This window comes from Lottia gigantea (assembly GCF_000327385.1).
Source record: "Lottia gigantea unplaced genomic scaffold LOTGIsca_222, whole genome shotgun sequence".
In the NCBI taxonomy this organism is placed as follows: domain Eukaryota; kingdom Metazoa; phylum Mollusca; class Gastropoda; family Lottiidae; genus Lottia; species Lottia gigantea.
This window is the reverse complement of record NW_008708576.1, coordinates 64929-87518: the sequence shown is the minus strand read 5'-3', so window position 1 is coordinate 87518 and position 22590 is coordinate 64929. Positions and strand designations below refer to the sequence as shown.

The 22590-nt window shown below is 34.0% G+C and overlaps 2 protein-coding genes across 2 annotated transcripts; both read right to left on the bottom strand.

The window, feature by feature from the left end:
* Positions 1-3436: 3436 nt before the first annotated feature.
* Positions 3437-8398, bottom strand: LOTGIDRAFT_144031 (hypothetical protein; the record flags this gene model as incomplete). Its single annotated transcript, XM_009054721.1, has 6 exons — positions 3437-3598; positions 4761-4883; positions 5307-5587; positions 6431-6556; positions 6699-6858; positions 8249-8398. The coding sequence occupies 6 exons, from the start codon at positions 8396-8398 to the stop codon at positions 3437-3439; spliced, it is 1002 nt and encodes a 333-aa protein (XP_009052969.1).
* A 2905-nt stretch (positions 8399-11303) lies between these two features.
* On the bottom strand, positions 11304-17059 carry LOTGIDRAFT_174860 (hypothetical protein; the record flags this gene model as incomplete). The annotated part of the gene is made up of 7 exons (XM_009054720.1): positions 11304-11372; positions 12187-12270; positions 12940-13116; positions 14710-14814; positions 15884-15958; positions 16240-16503; positions 16991-17059. 7 exons carry the CDS (start codon positions 17057-17059, stop codon positions 11304-11306), a joined length of 843 nt encoding a protein of 280 aa, XP_009052968.1.
* Between the last annotated feature and the right edge of the window lie 5531 nt (positions 17060-22590).

Genomic DNA, 22590 nt, shown 5'->3' with positions numbered 1-22590 from the left:
TGAGAGTGATATAGAAATACCACTGTTAAAATAGTGCTGAATACATCAATTGTAGAGCAATATAGAAATACCACTGTTAAAATAGTGCTCAATACATCAATTGTAGAGCAATATAGAAATACCACTGTTAAAATAGTGCTCAATACATCAATTGTAGAGTGATATAGAATTACCACTGTTAAAATAGTGCTCAATACATCAATTGTAGAGCAATATAGAAATACCACTGTTAAAATAGTGCTCAATACATCAATTGTAGAGCAATATAGAAATACCACTGTTAAAATAGTGCTCTATACATCAAGTGTAGAACAATAAAGAAATACCACTGTTAAAATAGTGCTCTATACATCAAGTGTAGAACAATAAAGAAATACCACTGTTAAAATAGTGCTCAATACATCAATTGTAGAGCAATATAGAAATACCACTGTTAAAATAGTGCTCAATACATCAATTGTAGAGTGATATAGAAATACCACTGTTAAAATAGTGCTCTATACATCAATTGTAGAACAATAAAGAAATACCAATGTTAAAATAGTGCTCAATACATCAATTGTAGAGTGATATAGAAATACCACTGTTAAAATAGTGCTCAATACATCAATTGTAGAGTGATATAGAAATACCACTGTTAAAATAGTGCTCAATACATCAATTGTAGAGTGATATAGAAATACCACTGTTAAAATAGTGATCAATACATCAATTGTAGAGTGATATAGAAATACCACTGTTAAAATAGTGCTCAATACATCAATTGTAGAGTGATATAGAAATACCACTGTTAAAATAGTGCTCAATACATCAATTGTAGAACAATAAAGAAATACCACTGTTAAAATAGTGCTCAATACATCAATTGTAGAGTGATATAGAAATACCACTGTTAAAATAGTGCTCAATACATCAATTATAGAGCAATATAGAAATACCACTGTTAAAATAGTGCTCAATACATCAATTGTAGAACAATAAAGAAATACCACTGTTAAAATAGTGCTCAATACATCAGTTGAAGAGAGGAATATTAAATGATTTACTATAAACATCACTATACCTGTACTGTCTTGTTGTTTGTAGTTGATCGTTTAATTGGTTGATTTCCCACTATATCATACATTGTAGTCTGACCAACTGTAATACTCTACAAAATAAAATAAGTAAATAATATAAGAATATTTGACAGCAAGGTTGTAGATGTCCCAAATTCAACCATTTGAGTGTTTATTAGCTGCTATCCTTTTAAACAAGAAAGTTTTAAGCCAATTCAATACATATTTGTAAATTATGGATTTAGAAGCTTTTCATAGCTTTTAATACCTCTAAAGACTGTTTCAATATATTCAAGACCCAAATCAACCCCTGTAAATGGTGAACCGTGGCCTTATATATATCTTAAGTGAGTAAAAACATAGCGAAAGCAGAGAGCAATTTAAAGAGCTTACTCTATTCATAACAGGTCTTGGTTTTTTCTCTGCTGGTTGTAACAATCTAGAGGTCGATGGTGAAAGAGGTCGTTTTCCTAGTGTATTATGACACCCAGGTGGCAGCAGAGTCACAGGCTGAAAATTAGAAAAAATGGAAGGGTTTATTGGTACAAAGCACAAGCACCTGTTTCTATCAATAGATGACTCTCTCTATAGTATATATATGAGATACTATTATAGATAAAGTCTACTATTGATAGAAACAGGTGCCTGTGGTCCAAAGCCTGAAACAATGCACTGAAAAGTCAATTAATCTCAATGATCCTTTTGCTCACCATCTTCACAATGTCAAACTATTACAAACTTGGTCTTATACCTTGACTGCAACAGACACCTTTCTTGTATCATTGAAGATTGCATCGATTTAATTGGATTGTATGTTGTCAATTACAGCATATCCAAAACAAAAATAGCAATATGTTACCTGTATAACTTTACCATTAACACCACAGGCTATTCCTCTCGTCCAATCATCATCATTTATATCTTTTAATCCAGTCATCTGATTGGCTACTTCTGTATCTTCTGCATTCTCATTGGTTGAGGTATGTTTATATATTTGATTGGTTCCATCGTCTCTTTTCTGATTGACTTGATCAGAAGTCTGAATTTGATTGGTTGTTGGGCCTGATCTTGAATTCTGATCGGTGGGGCCAGCTGAACCAGATTGATTTTGAGTTGGTAGAATTTCGTCTAAAAGGTCATCAGTGAGGTCAAATCTACCAACATCCAATGATGGCTCTGTTGCTAGGGAGTTATCTCCCTTGCCTTCCTCATTTGATGCATGTCTAAAATTGGTACCTTGAGTATTGATTTCATTTTTCAGAACTGACTCATCAAAAGAATCACTGAATTCCAAAGAACAATCTCCAGTCGTTGGTGGTCTTAAAGCAGACGTATTTGAAACATGTTTTAAAAATGAAGAACTTGTGTCCATTTCAGAAGTAACTACCAACAGATTTGAGCTGACATTTTGTAAACTGACATTTTCTTCAGTATGATTTTCTGTTTCTCCATTTCTTACATTTTTTTCTGTTTCTGAAGAAATTGTAAGATCTAGTCCGTCGCCATCTTTATTTACATTAGAGTTTACCTTATTATTTATATCCTCACTTTCTACTCCTGTCCTTGCATGCCTATTAATAGTAACTGTCTCACTTGTACTACTTTCAATTTGCACTGTTGAAGAGTCATCAGTATTATTTTTGTCTTCCAAGCCATTTTTGCTACTTTCATTCGAATTTTCATCCAGTTTTTCAGAGTTTCTGTTAAATTGAATAAGTTGATTCTGAGAAGAAACATTTCTAATTTCCATCAATTCCTCTGACTTTTTCTCTTCTGGTTGTTTTTTCCAATATGGAGGTGAATCTAAAGGACCATAATTATATTCTAATAATTCGGTTAGACGTTTCTTGCAAACATCCTGAAAATAAAAAACTAAATTTTCCAAAATCTAATGCGACTATGTTTAATATGAAAGTGTGAGGTAGGAAGTGATAAATAAGGTGTTATTGAGCTCAATATTGGCTGTAGCTATTACTTTTCAGATTGAAAAATCCAACAACAGAAATTCAACAGAGGAATTGTAAAGATGTTTTCTTAACTTTTTATGTGACTCGGGGACAATGATAGCATCAATTTGCACCTATTTTCAATCAGACATATATGGTTCTAGCAATTCTAGCAAAAGTCTTTTGTGATACAAGCAAATTATGCAGGGGCTTTAATGGAACCAAAGACTTCTGATTGAAAATTGGAATGGTGCTTTAATATGAAGGCTTGGGGAGGAAAACTTTAAACAACTATTTCCCTTTTAATATTAGAAATATTAAAACAGAACCTAAAACATGTTATTTATCAAAGTTTCAGACAACTGACTTTTTTCTGCCTGTGTACCTAATACTATAAAGATATATTAATAAAAGACACAATATAAACAGATACTACATCAGAAGCTTACTTACCACATCTTGAAGGTATATATGTGTTTTGTTGGGGTCAAGGTTCACATCCTGTCTGTCAGTAGGAACAGTAATTAATAAATAATACACAGGATATCTGGTAGTGTCACACCCATTACAGTTAGAGTAATACTGACGTACAACCTGTTAATACAATTATACATAATATATTACAATAACAGAACAATTTTGGGTAGAGAATTACACAAAAAAGAAATACTGTAACCATTTTATTTAAAAAAGGAAAGCAAGGATTCCAAAGATACTGTCCATAAGCTCAAACCTTTTGGAATTTATCCTACCCAATGCACTAACCTTATCTAAGTCTGGTAATAAAGAACCCACCTTATCTAAGTCTAGTATTAAAGAACCCGCCTTATCTAAGTCTAGTATTAAAGAATACACTTTATCTAAGTCTGGAATTAAAGAACCCGCCTTATCTAAGTCTAGTATTAAAGAACCCGCCTTATCTAAGTCTGGTATTAAAGAACCCACCATATATGAGTCTGGTATTAAAGAACCCACCTTATCTAAGTCTGGTATTAAAGGACCCACCTTATCTAATTCTGGTATTAAAGAACCCGCCTTATCTAAGTCTGGTATTAAAGAACCCACCATATATAAGTCTGGTATTAAAGAACCCGTCTAGTATTAAGGACCCACCTCCTGGTATTAAAGAACCCACCTTATATAAGTCTGATATTAAAGAACCCACCTTATCTAATTATGGTATTAAAGAACCCACTTTATCTAAGTCTAGTATTAAAGAACCCGCCTTATCTAAGTCTAGTATTAAAGAATACACTTTATCTAAGTCTGGAATTAAAGAACCCGCCTTATCTAAGTCTAGTATTAAAGAACCCGCCTTATCTAAGTCTGGTATTAAAGAACCCACCATATATAAGTCTGGTATTAAAGAACCCACCTTATCTAAGTCTGGTATTAAAGGACCCACCTTATCTAATTCTGGTATTAAAGAACCCGCCTTATCTAAGTCTGGTATTAAAGAACCCACCATATATAAGTCTGGTATTAAAGAACCCGTCTAGTATTAAGGACCCACCTCCTGGTATTAAAGAACCCACCTTATCTAAGTCTGGTATTAAAGAACCCGTCTAGTATTAAAGGACCCATCTTCTGGTATTAAAGAACCCACCTTATCTAAGTCTGGTATTAGAGAACCCACCTTATTTAAGTCTGGTATTAAAGAACCCACCTTATATAAGTCTGGTATTAAAGAACCCACCTTATATAAGTTTGGAATTAAAGAACCCACCTTATATAAGTTTGGTATTAAAGAACCCACCTTATCTAAGTCTGGTATCAATACAGGTCTATTATTGACTGATATAATACTTCTATCACTGCTGGCCCGACTAGTCAATGTGATATCACAGCCTGGTTTGGGTAAATACATCTCTAACTTTATCTGAAAGTACAATATTGTCATTTCATCAGAAATACTATCTTGGTGGGTGCCGTCCACTGTCAGAAATCTCTTATTCTTTCTGTGAACAACTGGCTTTAAGGGCTATTGGCTCATTGTAGGCTTATACATGTAATATAATGGAGAATGTGTACAGAGAAGAAATCCCCTTATCTTTCTGGAGACACCTATCACCCTAACTATATCATTTATTTCAATCTTGAATGATCTAAGAGCAATTGCACTCATTTTTCTGCAAAGCGTACATGTAACTTAAATATTCCTTTCTACTGTCAATGATCTCCGAGTGATTGGACTTATTTCTTTCTGTTAACACCTAGCTTATTTAATTCATTGTTTCCATTTTGAAAGATCTGATAGTCTTTGATCTCAGGGTGTGCTAATACATAATCAAAAAAAACCTACTTCTGTCTCCGTATCAGATTTTTCACAGAAAACCAACAAATTAACTGTCTGATGACCAAATACATTCAATATGGCTGCTCTGGTGTCTGGTTGGGCGTTTTTCTGAAATACTAGCTCTTTATTGTGTCTGAGTGTAATCCTTACATTGGGTTTGACAATACTATACACTCTCAACAAATCTTCAATCTTCTTCAGTTCAACTTTCTTCTTCTTATTGGTATTATGGTACTGTTTTCTGACTGGTAGGTTTTTAAATAGATTCACAGCACATATTGTTGTCCCTTGATTAAAAAAAACATTAACTGGTGTTTATCAAAATGCATAATATTCTTAACAATCTTGACAGTTGTAAATCTGAATATACTCCAGTAATAAAAGGATGACCCTGAGTCAGGTAACAGTGGATCACCCTGAGTCAGGTGACAGTGGACCACCCTGAGTCAGGTGACAGTGGATGACCCTGAGTCAGGTGACAGTGGATCACCCTGAGTCAGGTGACAGTGGATCACCCTGAGTCAGGTGACAGTGGATCACTCTCTAGAATATAACCTAGAGTAAGGTGATGTCTAATGTTTCTAAGAGCTGACAATATTACAACAGTAGACCAATCTCTAGTATATTACCCACAGAACCACTCTCAAGAATATAAACCCAGAGTTAGATGATGTCTGGTGTTTCTATTAACAGACAAAAAAAACAATAGTGGACCCTCTTGAATATAGAGTAAGGTGATGTCTAGTGTTTCTAAGAGTTGACAATAGTAGGACAACAGTGGATCACAGTAAATCACTCTTTTCTTCGATAAACAAAATTGTTATCCTTAATACATAATTTGCTTGTGTGTTTGTTTCTTTCTATCTTTGAATATAACTCAAGTCTAGTGAAAGTTAACAGCTAAACCTAGATCAATTTAAAACTTGTATAAACAGTTACATGAATTAAGTGTGATCCCTCAACCAAAGGCCAGTACAGGTTTCCCCATTGCAATTTCTATTTAATGGTAACAAATGACAGGGCCAGTGGTCACCCATTTTAAAGTACAATTACATACACCGAATCACCTTCAAATGACAACAATCAGTAATAATCCTTTAATTAAAACTTGGAAAGTATAAAATCAATACCTTGTCCAAGATGGGAAGGTAGACTATCTTTAATCTTGCCCTCACCAGTCAGTTTATATTGAATACTAATTTCATCTTGTACTGTTTTAGTTGTGATACTCACTTCACTCACTGAACATAACGATGCTGAAAATTTAACAAAAATATACTGAATGAACTCTCAGATTTATATATAGAAATACGCTATGCAATCCAAACTTGAAAATGCAAGTGCTTTGTAATCTCTACCACAAAATGTTGAGGTTTAACTAAAAGTATAGTTCCATACCTAGAGCCTCTCCCCTGAAACCATAAGTCTGAAGTTGTTGTAGGTCATCATGGCTGGAGATTTTAGAGGTATAATGTCTCTGACCAACAAACTGTATATCATCTGTTTTTATACCATCACCATTATCTTTAATCTCTATCTTATCTAGTCCATAATTCTCCTGAAAAACCAGGTAGTTATTTTACTTTTAGTAAAGGGACAGATGCACCATTTTTGGGACTTGATTTGGGTCTTGATATGAAAATAGTCTTCAGAAGTACTAGAAATGTACAAAAATCGCATAATTTCTTCAAAACTATCTCAAACTAAGAATTTCTTTTCAGTGTTTCAAGAACTGACAACTCGTCTCTTTAACTTTCAAATGCTCGAAATTCTGGACACACATGGATTTGAACGCTCAAATTTCGACGGTGAGCTATAAACTTTATTGATGATTGGCTAAGTTAAAAAATACCCATTTCTGAGACTAAGGTACAATCGGTCAAAAAAAATGGCGCATCTGTCCCTTTAAGACTTTCAACATTTCAACACCAAGTGACATAACATAAACTCAAAGGCCATGATTCATCATTTTTTCAAGAAACATCGACAGAATTAAAGGCCTAGCCTCACAACTTTTAAAAGCCACATACTTGCATAATCGAAATCATACAGTGGTGTAACCTATTTTCGTGGATATAAGGATTCAACACCAAATTTCGTCAAAGTTAAAAAAACGAAATTTTTTTGTGTCTTAGATGTTTCCTCAGATATTCTACAAAATAATTAAAATTGGTTTATGTCGATTTTCTTTATGAATCCTTCACTTTGACCCATATTTCATGAGCAACCAACTAGGCAACGGCGGCAGAATGCGTCACCTATTTTCGTGTACAATGTTTGATCTATAAATAAGTCTAGAAAAACACGTTGTATGGATACCGGGTTGTATAATTAACTTCTCTTAGTATTTATCTTTAATATCAATTCATTATAACTAGTGACAATTCCTTCACAGAACCACGATTTAAAAAAAAAAATAGTGACTGACAAAATAAGATACTGAGCATGATTTATTGCTAAAAGTCACTGAAACAACATAAGAATATGGTCCACTTTGAGTTCCATAGAAATTTTCTGCTGACACGGAATCCGCTAGTTGATCACGTGACTTCATTCGTTGGACTACATTCTAGCAGATGACACTTGGAATTCCGATTACCGCTTGGGGTTATAAGGAAATTCGGCCGATAAAAAATGGTGACGTTTGGTAATAAGTGAAATCCGCCATTTTGTATTTGTCAAAGTATACATTAATACATTTTACCTTGCTGAAACTACTGGATTCATTCTATCAGCTGATATTGTACAGAAAACCCATGTTTATCAAAACAAACTAATGCGGAGGTCGCGCAAGGTCACTCATGTATATTATTAAACATTTCCGGAAATCCACGAATAATAGGTTTCCACGAAATTAGGTTACCTGACTGTATTATTATGCAGAAGGTTGGCTATTCACAGACACCAACAAATAATCAACAAAAATAACCCCAATAAAACGATCTTACCAACTTGACATCCACTGCAATAGCATGGGCATCAAAACAGTTCTCGAGTAATTCTTTCACGACGCTGTAAACTGATGTTATTACTTGAGAACTGCCAATAAGACGAATCGTTGAAGCTGGTAGCGGTGTCAACAAACTTTTGTCCGCCATTTTGATAAGGGAGATAACTCTTTGGGTGGGAATAATTATCAGACATTCCGATTAACATGACGGTCTATCAAAATATTCAATTTTTCGCTGGTTTTGTGTATATAAAAACGATCAACTATCATCATCTGATGACAAATAGATGCTTTCATCATATTTAATAATAAACCTCTCAAAAATGATAATAGTAAGTTTTGCATATGGTCGCCTCCAGACGACATCAACGAAAGCTACCTAACTGAAAGTTGTAGTATTTGCATCTAGTTGTGATTTCATTGTGCTGAAAACGATAATTTCATAGACTGAATTGTTATAGATCCAATACAAGACTTATGAGGTTCAAATGATAAGCCTTGCTCAAGATAATTTGAAAGAATTTGCCGGGGTTTTAATTCTCTTTACAGAAATATAACAATTTAGGTTCACGAGGGTCCTGTCTACCAGCTTGTTCTTGTCTAAAACATTTGACATTGGTCTTTTTCGGATCATCTGTACCCATTTACGGTTGGGTAGCCAGGAATAATGAGAAAAGATGACTTATTCAAGGTCACCAGACTTTCACACGCCGAACAAGATTTCAACCCACGACCACCATTTGTTCTACAAATCATCTTTTCAGCAATATTCTGCTGTATTTAGAACTCATCTTCACTGTGAATTTCAGAGCAAAAACGATGCAAAAGGAGTCAATGCACTGGTCTTCAGGCGGCGAACAATTTATGTTTGGACAACAATTTGCTGAGTGGGCAAAATTAATAGGAATAACAATTAAAATAGAAAAATACTTTATTTTATTTACAAGAACAATTAACAGAATAAAATAACACACTAAAATAAATAAACAGACAGGAATATTTTTTTCTTGGTGAGGAATATGTACACTGAATTGCTGCCGATTTTGTCCAAAAGATATAATTTGTAAATATTTGCTTTGCCAACTGATAGAGCTCATTGTAGATATCTGTATCGCTTTTTAGTAATGAAATTCGACATCCGGGTCTCTCAGGGTAAACTTTTGTTGAACCGGCATTATTTCGTTACATTATACGTAAAATATTCCAATTTTTGTAACCTTACTAAAGTAGAAGTCGGCGTTGTCGAAAAATCACCGACACCTGATTAGATAATTTCAACAAGGGTTTGAAAAGCATTAAAAATTAAAAACGTAATATAAGATGAAAATGAATATACTATTAGTTATAGAAATATAAAACTATTTTGGCACTTAGTTTCACTTAATAAGTTCACAAGAAAATCAGCGCATACCCCAACTTTAAGGGAATTTGGCATATTAATGTTGGCCTACCGTAAATGTCAACCAACCTAAAGAGCCATACCAGAAAAAAATTAGCTTACGGGCAGAAACAGGGTCTATACAATAGCTAGAAAATGTTTAGTTGGTGTTATTTTAGAGAACAACTTTACAATGTCAAGCTATATCTATTTTCGTCTTAAACCTTGACTGCCATTACCACCATGATTGGCTGTATTCGCTGATACAATCTAATCAAATTGCTGCATACTTTGACATGAATGTGGCTATTGTAGTCTAGGTATAAAACGTAAACGTAATAGCTTAACATTGTGAAGATGTACAGAGAATAGATATTAACCAGTTTCTACAAGTTTACTAGATACGAGAATTCGGACTTTAACGACCGAAGGAACAGACCAAAGACATTCTTCATTATAAAGTTGATATCACGGATTCTTTCATTAATAATCGAGCTCAGTGGTTTCAGTTCATTCGTGGAGTAGCTCATGTTAATTCTGATGTTGTTTACATGATAAATATAGTAATACAAAATATCACATTGCTCAAAAAAAATTTTCTAGACCTTGAATGTGCTTCGACACATGGTTCCTGAAATTCCAGAACACTTTCCACATCATGACGTCACCGTCGCAAATACCATCACATACAACTAGTCAACTTTGTCTGGAACTATAGTCACCATGGAAATTAGCCAGAATTGGAATGGTGCAAAAAAAGGGAAAAAACATGTAGAAGTCTAAGTGTTTCACATTCAAAGGGAAGAAAAATATCCTTTTTAACTGTCCACGTCCCCGGATGTACATGAATATCTTTGTTTGAATAAACATAAATAATCGCCTACAGCATAGAAAAATATCAAAGCAATACTTCAGATTATCGTTTGGTTTTCTCTAATATTGAGATTAAAGTTATACTATACAGAACCATAAGAAAATACCAGATTGTTTGAGCACTTGATCTTGCTGAAATGAAAAAAATATAAAGAACTTAGTGGCGTCTCTACATGGCCCCCTTGAGAAGAGGCTGGCCCGGCTTCGTCAATGAAATCCTCGCTACACCAGTTAATGGCACTATGACTAATTTAAGAAATAATTCGATGTTTAAAGTTGAATTATAGATGAATTACTAATCGCTTTGCAGAATAATGGAAACCTTAAAGAACTTGGCATCAATTCCTTCATTATTCATCTATTTTCAAGTGTAGAGCCTGTTTCAAACGTGCCTCAGTCATCAAAATTAGATTACACTTAGACTTAAGTCTACATTATAATCCAGCAAGTTTTCTACCAAAGGTTCGCCCCAATGATGTTATTTGTAACCAATCAAAGCGTGTCATGCAAAACCCAAATCGTGATAAAATAAGGAATTGAGGGATAGTGAAACCCAAAGAGGCTGTCTTACGTTAGGTTTCGATATCCCCCCATTCCTAATTTTATCAAGAAATGGTTTTACATGACATGCTTTGATTGATTAAAATACATGTATTAGGTTTTGGGATGGACGTTTGGTAAAAAAAAACTATTTAGATTTTTGTAATTGATGGATAGTTGTTTGCCGAGTGATTAGGTGAGTTTGAACCAATATCAGATGAAAACATATTTACATGTCCAAAAAATACCTTCTAGATACCTTCTAACTAAAGCCTACTTCCGTCTTGGACTCTTTGTATACTATATAAATAGCAAACAATACCAAAATAGCCTGAAAATACAAATAGTTTATGTTTATATTACTCTTCTATGGAATATACAATCGTTTCCATATTCAATAATATTGAAATATAATAAGAGAAGAACTTACAATTCGACATAATCTAAGCGTTTTATGACGGCACTCTCATCTATGGCCTTCTGTTATTAAAGGGATTGTAAAGAGATTTTCTAAATTTTGTATGTAATAATAACTTTATTTGGCAACCCATTTATACAGAAGTCTAATTTTCAATTTTCGGTGTATAGGGGACACTGATAACATCAATTTGCACCATTCTAATTTTCAATCAGACGTCTGTGGTTTTTAGCAATTCTACTAAAACTAAGAGTTTTATGACATCACCCCCGCAAAGTGATACAAGCAAATTTACAATCCCTTTTATAGCTTTTGCATCAGTGACTTCATAAACCGCTTTGTTTCAGAGGAATTGCAAGCACCACAGACATCCGATTTAAAAATTACAATAGTGGTGTCCTATCTTGACGTCAACGATGATATCCATGTGCCTAATACACATAAAAAGTAATGAAAACTTTAACACAGTCCAGATTCGCCATTTTCGGGGCTGGATTTGGGTCTTGAATATATGCAAATAGCCTCCAAATCGTCATTTTTTTTTTACATTATAATGTGGATAATTCTGGACACACATGGATTTGAATGTTAAAATTTCGACGGTGAGCTGTGATCACTATTACTGATCAGATTAGTAAAATTTCCCGTTTCTGAGACTGAGCTACGATTGGTTAAAAATGGCGAACCTCTCTCTTAGAGATAAACAGAAGAAAAAAAAAGAACGAACCTGTAAAATGATAATAGCCGAACTAATTCCAATCGCCAGATCACTTTCATCATCTATATAGTCCCACAGAGCTTGATAACATCCCTGAAATATATCAGTTTCTCGTTTATAATAGGTCTGGTATGAGCGGGAGGTGGGTACATATCGCGACTCTAACTAACTTCGTGTTTTATGTAGGGCCTCGCAGTGATTCGGGTATCAAGAAGTTAGATTCGAGGTTAGACTGTCTTGAATTTAAATAACGATTCAATCAAATTGACCCCCTGATTTAAAATTATGGGTAAATGGTTGAAATTATATCCATTTTGATTGATGCCAAGTACGGTGGTTCGTATACGACATCATTTATTTTTTCAATTTTGAATTAAAAACTGGGATATAACTAATTATAAAATATAATTAATTTAATTCAAAATTATGTTTTATAATTATGTTCCAGTTTTTTAATTCAAAATTAAAAAAAATATACGAACCACCGTAGTCAAGACTATCCAGGAGCTACTGTAAAATTTTCACTAACTGAGGTCACACAAATTTATAATTTATACAACTGAATACAAAGCGAACTCTCAGATACAGTTAGTCTCAATTGTGAAAACCAATATGAGATGATATTTTAAGAGTTTTACGTCCTACTTTTCTGCACCATGTGGGCTAATGACGACGGAAATGACACGTGGGGTTGTGCTGTTAGTTCTGTGAGTGTCTTGAGTATAGTGAAATAAAAGAATGTTTGCCGAAATATGAATCTACCTTTTCAGCATTGTTCAGTTCTGCATTTTTATAGTCTGGATGCTTAGCGCAGCTATCGTCACTCTTATTCGGGGTTACACAACATACTAACGGTGTTTTCAAGTCTTTGTTAACCCAGCTTCCACTTTCAATACTCGAATTAAAATCTTCGTAATTATTAACTCCACAGCATGAAAGCTAAAATTGAAGAAAAAACCAACAAATAATTACAAATTAGTATTATTTTCCCTATCACGACAGAATGTATAACTTATATACAGTTGTATTAATTTTCCAGACCAACAAATAATCATTTGTCCATACACTATCATCTTCACAATGTCAAAATAAGACATACTGCGTCTCATACTTCTTAGGTAGGTAGATGACAAGTTCTCGTTCTGATCATGGTAGTTCTTGTTGATTGGCAGTCGAATGGTACTCATACTTCTTTGACTCCAGTGGTATTTATACTTGTATCAGAGAAGACTGCGATTTGATTGGATTGTAACCAACGAATACAGCCAATCAAAGCTCCCGACATAAAACTGTAAACATTATGGCTTCAAGACTTTCCCTCGTGTGCTCTGGTGGTATTCGATAGCGTAAGTCCCAATCAAATCGCTGCATTTACAATCTTCTGCGATACAAGAAAGTTGGCTAGAAGATGTAGATGATACACCAGATATTATGGAAGCCGGCTGCGGCCATATCTACTCTCGACGTCTCGCCCACGAGAAAGCGAGGAAACTCGACTTCTCGCCCACGAGAAAGCGAGGAAAAAGGCGAAAAAAAGACGAGAAAAAAGGCGAGGAAAAGGGCGAGAAAGCATGGGTAAAAAAAGACGAGGAAAAGAGCAAGGACAAAGGCGAGAAAGCGAGGAAAAGGGAGAGAAAGCGAGGAAAAAGGCGAGAAAAAAGAAAAGAAAGCGAGGAAAAGGGAGAGAAAGCGAGGAAAAAGGCGAGAAAAAAGAAAAGAAAGAAAGAGAAATAGAGAAAGAAATTGTGATTTGACCAAATGAAATCTCTTAAAAATATTCTTTTTTTGATGTAAAATGTTTTGCTTCGCGAATTTGTGCACGACCTTTGGCGCAATTTTAGTTTGGATTTTTTGTCTTTTCTGACTCAATTCGGGCAGTTCGGGAATTCGGAATTTTACACCCATCGGCTTATAACAACTTATAACACAATGGAATATATTCTGGTATACACGTGTAGATATCTGATGAAATGAAGAACAGGGGTAAACATGAGTTCATTGATTCAAACTCGAAAAAGAGACGCATTTGTTTGTTCCCCATCCCATTTCTCATTCTATTACCAATAATGTGAACAGACCGACTGGCATGGGTACAAAATGTAAAATACCGTATGCATGGAACAACAGCAAAACTCATTAATTTGAAGAAATATGTGTTACTTTTGATTAACATTTCTTTCGAAATAAATTTCGTATGTTTTTTGTCTTTTGAATTCTTCAATAATTCAATTAAATTAACAATTGAAAGAAAAAATGTGCACTGATAAAGATGAATGAAAAAAGGCGAGAAAAAAGGCAAGGAAAAAGGCGAGAAAGCGAGAGTAAAAAAGACGAAAAGTCGAGAAAGCGAGGAAAATTGTCCTCGCTTTTTTCCTCGCTTTCTCACATTTCGCGGGAAATTGACCAATGCTCTTTTGTTTTCCATCCCTCGAGAGATCTTGAACTTGCACAACTTCTTGTAAACGGGGTCTCAGTTTATCGTACAATCCAAACGACGGTAACACTTGACTACAGCTGTAAAATTGTACTCACTGAAATCATAAGGAAATTTAAAGTAATCGTCTCTCCATTTTCTCCTGTACTTCCGGTGTATTTCATAGTCATATCTAACATCGGTTGCTTCATACTCGGTTCGATCTGGAACACAAAACGTACAACGGCCATAACGATAATGGCAACGAATACCATAGGTGATAATGACAACGATGACCATTTATGATAATGGCAACGATGACCATTGATGATAATGACAACGATGCCCATTGATGATAATGACAACGATGACCATTGATGATAATGACAACGATGACCATTGATGATAATGACGACGATGATCATTGATGATAATGACGACGATGACCATTGATGATAATGAAGACGATGACCATTGATGATAATGGCGACGATGACCATTGATGATAATGACAATGATGACCATTGATGATAATGAAGACGATGACCATTGATGATAATGACAATGATGACCATTGATGATAATGAAGACGATGACCATTGATGATAATGGCGACAATGACCATTGATGATAATGACAACGATAATGAAAATAAATGATAATGAGGACAATGACCATTGATGACAATGGCAACGATGTCGATGCAAGCGCGAATCCTTTAAAGGTGGAAAATTCAATGAGTTTGAATGCAGATAAAAACAACGTTATCGTCAAGTTGGCCAATAGGAGTGGTAAGATAACGACGTTATTATTGTTATAAACAATTCAAAACACACAAAAAACATTTAATGAATAAATGCATTGATAAAATCTCTAAAATGTCTCAATATCTACTACTGTCTCACTCATTTTCAAAACCTTTACCATGTTTCAGTAGAAATCGGTTTGCTTATCTTCCCTACGATCCCACAATGCATAATCGTAACTCCGAAGTGGCTTATTACGACAACGTCGCGGATGAGCTGCTTCTTCTGATATTGATGATAAAGATGTCGATGATTATAACGATGGTGATGTCGATGACGAAGACAAAGATGATAATTATGACGATAATGACAATGATGCCTTGGTCGATGATACTGATGATGATGAAGTCGATGCTGCCGATCCCGACGTTGACGTCCATGGCGATAACGATGATGATAAATGACCCAAACAACGACGTCGCCGCTGCTGATAATGACGTAGATGATGACGATAATGAAGATGATCTAGTTATTCCAAATGTCTTACCACTTGTCTTTCGGAAAATATTATCACCATGAGAGCAATCTGGGCAACAATCAATAAAACCATGAGAATGATGTACTGAAAACAGAATGACAAAACCAGAATAAGAACATATCAATCCCTTAAAGATCGACCTTTGGAATGTCGATTTGTCTATAAAACAGCGTGAGGTCAAGCTCGGTTTAAAATCCCTTTTTGGTTATATTTTTTAGTGGTTATGGTGGCAAAGAAGCAAATACTGGTCTGGACGGACTATTGATGACTAAGTTCGGTTGGAAACATGAGATCCTGCAGTAAGATGAGAACAAATAAGCTGAAGTATATATATCTAATTCAATCAGATTGGTCAAAACACTTACCACGATCAGAACGCATTTCACCTTACAACATGCCCCGATAATACCCAGTAAAGCCATAATAAAGAAAAAGGCACCCAAACCAATGAGAATATAGGCGAATAGTTGTATTATGCTTAACAATCGATCGGCTGTAAACGTGACATCAGTTGCTTGTCCGGATATACTGCCTTCAAATGCACTGGTAGCTGCTGCGAGTACATAATCTAATGCTGGTGTATAGGCAAATACTAAAATACCCAATAATAGCAACACAAAACCAATAATCTGCAAGAATATAAGAATAATAATAATGATAATGATAATGATGATTTTAATAATAACAATGATTTTTTTGATTATTTTATCAGGTTATACATCTAAAAGGCAGTTATTTTACATTCAACAATAACAACTGTTGAGGCTGAATTCAAATTGCGGCAACTCTGTGGTGGAGTCATGGTTGCAAATCACTCATGAAGCGTCTGAGCCGATTCTCGCAAGAAAATTGTCAAAAAATTGAATTGATTTGGTGCACACATTTTATGGTGAAAAAACGTATAAAACCATATTTTTAATTTGTTAGAAATAAAATGGGGGTACAATTGGGGGTGCAAACAATTTTGTTAGGTTGGCAATTTCCCCAGCCCCTTGTATCCGCACTGATGCCGCCACTGTCCCAAACTGGGCATATGTCGTTTGTGAATGTACTAAAGTTTCGTCGAAAAGTGCCCATGCTTTGACATGAAAGTGAATAAAATAAAGAAGTACTTACTAGAAACAGAATGTTGAGAGTGACGAGTAAAACCCGCCCACAATTCGATACACAATTATTGCTACCCATTTTTACTTCCCTTGGCTACGTCTATCTGAAAGGCAAAGTTAAAACTAGTTTAAGTTGGAAACCAGGTCATGGAGGGATAGACATATACTTCCAAATGTCAGGGAAAATCAGCATATATTAGAAAAAGCAGGTTAAGACTACTTGAAGGGCGATAATCGAAATTTCGGGGTAGATTTGAGTTTTTTTAAATATTAAAAAAAAATTAAAATTTTTAATCCGATTTAGAAACAATTAATATAATTCTAGTATGCCTATATTCGCTTCATTGGCCTGTCTCCTTGCTATTTCATTCCGAACCACACAAAATACATTTCAATATTTACCATTCTTTTCCAAGTTTACATTAAACATATCACAATACAGTCCTTACAATTCCTGTTTTGATCAATTTTAAAACGTGTTTTAGAATAGCGCGGTAGATAATCACCTTGTCTTAAGACTTAACATTGTCTACTTTCATTCACTGTTAAAACTTTACAGTTAATTATACAGAATATCGTTGGCAGCTAATTCATATGATATAGATTTTATTATTTAGTGCCGGCCGCAGTATGTATACATAAAAGACAGCTGGAGAAAATCTGTGGAAGAAAAATCGAATCTCAAAGATGACAAGATTTTGATGTGCAACTACTTAAATAAAGATAGAGGACAATATTCCATTATAATTAATTTAATAAGAAATGGTTTTTCTGCAAATTGAGTCTGGCTAATGTGTAGATTAATGATAATGCGCAATATCCTTAACACAGAATGAAAATACTCGTGTTCGTTAGTCCAATAAGATGCACATATGTAGGACATAAAACTCCCTTATACTCCATCGGCTCAGTAACGTATTGATACGTGGAGGTCGAATATCAAATTTCTTAGAGTGTAGTTGATCGATCGATAATTGGAATAAGTATATTGATTTTGATATTGAACCAGTTTGAATTCTTATCTGACAGTAACAAAGACAAGACTGGGACCACCAGTACATACAACGTGACAGATATTGGAAAAATACTATCTTCACAATGTCAAGCTATTACGAACTTCGTCTTATACCTTGACTGCAATAGCCTTATTACATTATTCTTGATCACCGAATGCAGCGATTTAATTGAATTGTACGCTAGCGAATATAGACAATCAGAGTCTTGGACAGAAATACCGTAAACATTATTGTATATAGACTTCCTGTCATGAGCTCTGATTGACGTGTTCGCTAGCACATAATCCAATCAAATCACTGCATTTACATACTTCCATGATACAAGAATAGTGGCTTTTAAAGTCAAGATATAAGACGAAGTTCGCAATAGTTTGACATTGTGAAGATGACAAAAGAATATCCAGTGTATAGTACAACACTAACTGTAGTTCTTACACACCCAATTAATTTAGATTTTGTATTTTGCGCATTACACATTATTGAAAAGGTAAGTATATGAGCACCACATCACATAATATATTATGTAAAATCATATAACACACACACCATCAATAGCATTAGCACTAAGATAAAACATCTATTATACAAACAATGGGAAGGTTCCGGGGCGATAGTAAGCGTCCACTGTATCGTAGGCCTACGGTCTCCAATGTGGTATTTCATAGACTTCCAATGATTTTGCAGTGTTGATAGGTAAAATTTATTATATATGTTCATATATTCCTTGTCATGAAGTTTTAATAATTTATAGTCTACATGTATATTATGATTAAACTACCTTACAACAGGGATCAAAGCGCTTCACGTATTTATCTGATATATTTGATCTCATACCTGCAAGAGCACTACACTCCAAATTAATTTTCAAACAGATTTTTATTTTTATTTTTGAGCATTACACATTGTATTAAGAAAAGTGCGGGATATATGAGACAATATTCAAGGCACATAAAAACTTTCGAATGTTTTCACCCCTGGGGGTGTGGGACTGGGGTGTCAAGGGTGTGGCCAACTGGTGTAGGAAAAAGAATTTATTTTGAGTTGAGAGAGCACCTCACATTATCACATGCCGCAAATGTGGATGAAACAAATTTGTGTACCCCCACTAGTTATATCAGGGATCAAAGTGCACCAGAAATTATAATATATGGGTCTGTTTGATCTCTTACCTGCCGGATCAGAGAAAGTTTAAAGTAATCTATCAGTGTATTTATCAGCGCAATGTCGTAATGACCTTATTTACTTCAAAAGAATTACCTTTATTTGAATCTGGCAATGTACTTGGGGAAATTTCCCAAGGTTTTATTGCCAATCAGATCTTGTGAAATCTAACCCCATTTATTTCGAATATATCGATTAATATGTTGCCTATAGTCCGAAAACTCGGATTTTGATATTAAGGAACTGAATGCAGTTTTTGAGTACGAATGTTTTTGACTAGCTGGTATTATTATGGTTTATTTAACAACAGTCCTAGAGATATCTGTCGTGTATAGAAAGGCTAGTTGGAGTATGTTTCGGACTAACAAGTCTAATGGCTTTTTTTGTGAGAACTGTACTCGGGCACAGACAAATGTTTTTCTGATCCATGCTGTACGATACATCAACTAACAGTTTTGTGTGGAAAGGCTATACTGTGAGTATATTTCGGACTAGCTGTTTGTTTGGTAACAGTATCAAAGGCACTATTGAAATCACATGACAATAGTTTCTAATCGTGAAAGAAAGTTCTAATCACTAGCCAATATGGACAGCTTTATCTCTATGATATATATTGTTTGATGTTGTCAATAGTGAAAATGTTCCTTTCAATAATGTGACCATCGATATTGGTATAATTTGCCCTTATCTGTATAATTATTATTGATTTGAAAACATAACTTTAGGTTGAACATTGGTGTAGCAAATCGGTAGCAATTAGAAATATTCCAGTTCAGACTTCAGATCGATCTTGCCAATTCCTTTAAGTTATTTAGAGTTGCCGCATATTTCTAGGTTTTGTAGAAAATTCTCACGAATAATATACATTTTGAATTGATTTGCAAATCGTCGTGATAAATTGTAATTTTGGCTAATCATAGGAATATTGGATCGTCGCAAACTGCAAAGGATGCTACTTAAATTGAGCCCTGGGATGCATACCATTTTACTTTAAGGCCTAAAGACAAATCACACCAACCGTATCTCTGTTATACAATGATTAATGATTCGACGTCATTGGTATATAGTTGTCTTTTCATACCACAATGACAACAGACCTGAATTCTTCTACCCTAGCGACACACCAGGAACAATATTATAAACTTCTAAACCTTAGAGCAAGTATTGTATTTCATCAAGTGGGTCTGTTATAATGTTATTTCCTACGTAAAAGCTACCCGTTGTTATTGACTTATTTAGAATAAACGGTTATGAAATGAATGCTTCTCTGCTTTTATTTGGGACAATGGCAAAACCAATAGGAATATTTTGAAGAGAAATCAGCATTCCCCTATTCTGTTTAACTTTTTAACATATCTCAAACGTACAGTCTTTAACACACTGGCCTCGGTACATTTTCTAAGATTTTAATTTTATATCATTGATTTCTTAAATGACTGGTGCTGTTTGCTCCCAAGACATTTCTATGGCCCACATTCGAGCCTTTCGCCTAAAATGCTTAATATAGGGGACGAAAATTGTGAACAACATCAAAATTGAATCATCCGAATCAGCTCTTTAAATTGTAAAGGGAGGATTTATCATCAAATTTATTCTTTATTTATAGAAAAAGACTCTTTGACTAAAGAGTGTAAGGTATGTCAATATACTAATAATATGATAATAAACGTACGCCTTATAATAAGCCAGGTAATGTTTGATTCAGATTGGTCATAGTAAATAAACTGACCACACCTCGTCCACTATAGGTGATAAACGTTTAATAAAGGCACGATCATATATCATTATCTCTTTATTGAAATGCCTACATTTACTCTCGTTCCTTTTTAAGCCACTTTGAGATATATATATATATATATATATATAGTTTTTGATAAACAAACTTTTAAAACGTAATATTATGTTTAGATATATTTAAACAGAACCGAACACCAGTAACAACATGCTTCAGGCTCTGTTTTAATATTTTATATCGCTTTATAATTGATGTATTAAGCACAATTTAAACAGTGAAAATATTACTATTAAAGATGAACTTTGAAATATACAACTACTCATCGATATTCAACTTGGATTTTAGCTTACATCGCTAGCTCTTATGGGCATTCCTTTTCAGATATTCTAATAGTTTTAGTACATGTAACCCTCTGTGTATTTACAGTCTTTTTAAATATACACTTCGTAATAATGTAAACTGCTATAAAGATAGAAGTCTTAGGATAGGATATACAATTTATATTTTTAAGTACATACAATTTTTCATAAGACATTTTTGGGATGAACATGGATGACTTGCAACCAATTGGTATATCTGATTTTTAGATGTTTTTTATTCCTTTTACAAACCAGTACGAGTCCTTTAACGTTATTAGTGATGACAATTTACATTTGCTGACATCTTCAAACTTGACGTAGTTAACTGTAGGCTAAATTTACACATTTGTATTTAAAACGGTACTATGTTTTATTAAAATTGAGTACGTCTGATGAAGGTAGTATTTTGAAAGCGGCTATATAAGTAGATAAGTATTTACTTACTTGTGAAGTCTAAATGGTTAAGTTAAAGTCAAGTGTAGTTAAATTATTATATAGAAAATTTTTCGTGTAACCTGGTCTTTGTCATCTTTACGGTGGCTTGATTAGGACATTTTTATTCTTTAGAGATAAAATTTGCCCTTGTCCCCGTTTCTCGAATTAATCGTAGGATAAATTTTTTGTCGTAAGTGTGGAATTTCTCAATGAAAAATTACAGTTACGATAATTTTCATTTTACGATTTTTTGAGAAGTTCTTCTTAAAGTTAAAGGGACAGGTTTTTTGATCAATCATTCTTTAGTCTCAGAAACAGGGTTTCTTTTAGCTGATCTAATGAGTAATAGTGTGCACAGCTCACCGTCGAAATTTGAGCCTTCAAATTCACGCGTATCCAAAATTTGAATATTAAACTGACCACTCGTCAATTTAAGATACTCTGTGATATATAGAAAAGACATCTATAGAAAGAGTTAGTAAAATTCCTAGTTTGAAGTATTTTTTAAGGAATTATGTGATTTTCGTACATTGCTACTACTTCTGAAAACTATTTATATAAAAATAAAATATAAAATCAATCTCCCCTTAAATGGCACACCTGTTCTTTAAGAGAATCCAACAGTGTAAGTTCGATCTATGGCATCTTGGAATATTTTTTAGCATTTTCAGTAATATCTGAGATACGAACTACTGGTGAATAAAATATTTGACGATTATATTCCTTAAAGTATTCTTTATGTTTTTTTAATCATAATTTTGATTGTGATATATTATTGTTTAGTTTCGTTGATTTCAGTTTATTTATGAAGATTAATTATCGTATCTACAAAACAGAAATAAATGCATTTTCATTTTATGATTATTTATAAAATATCGATGCTAAGATCATAATATTTTTGCCC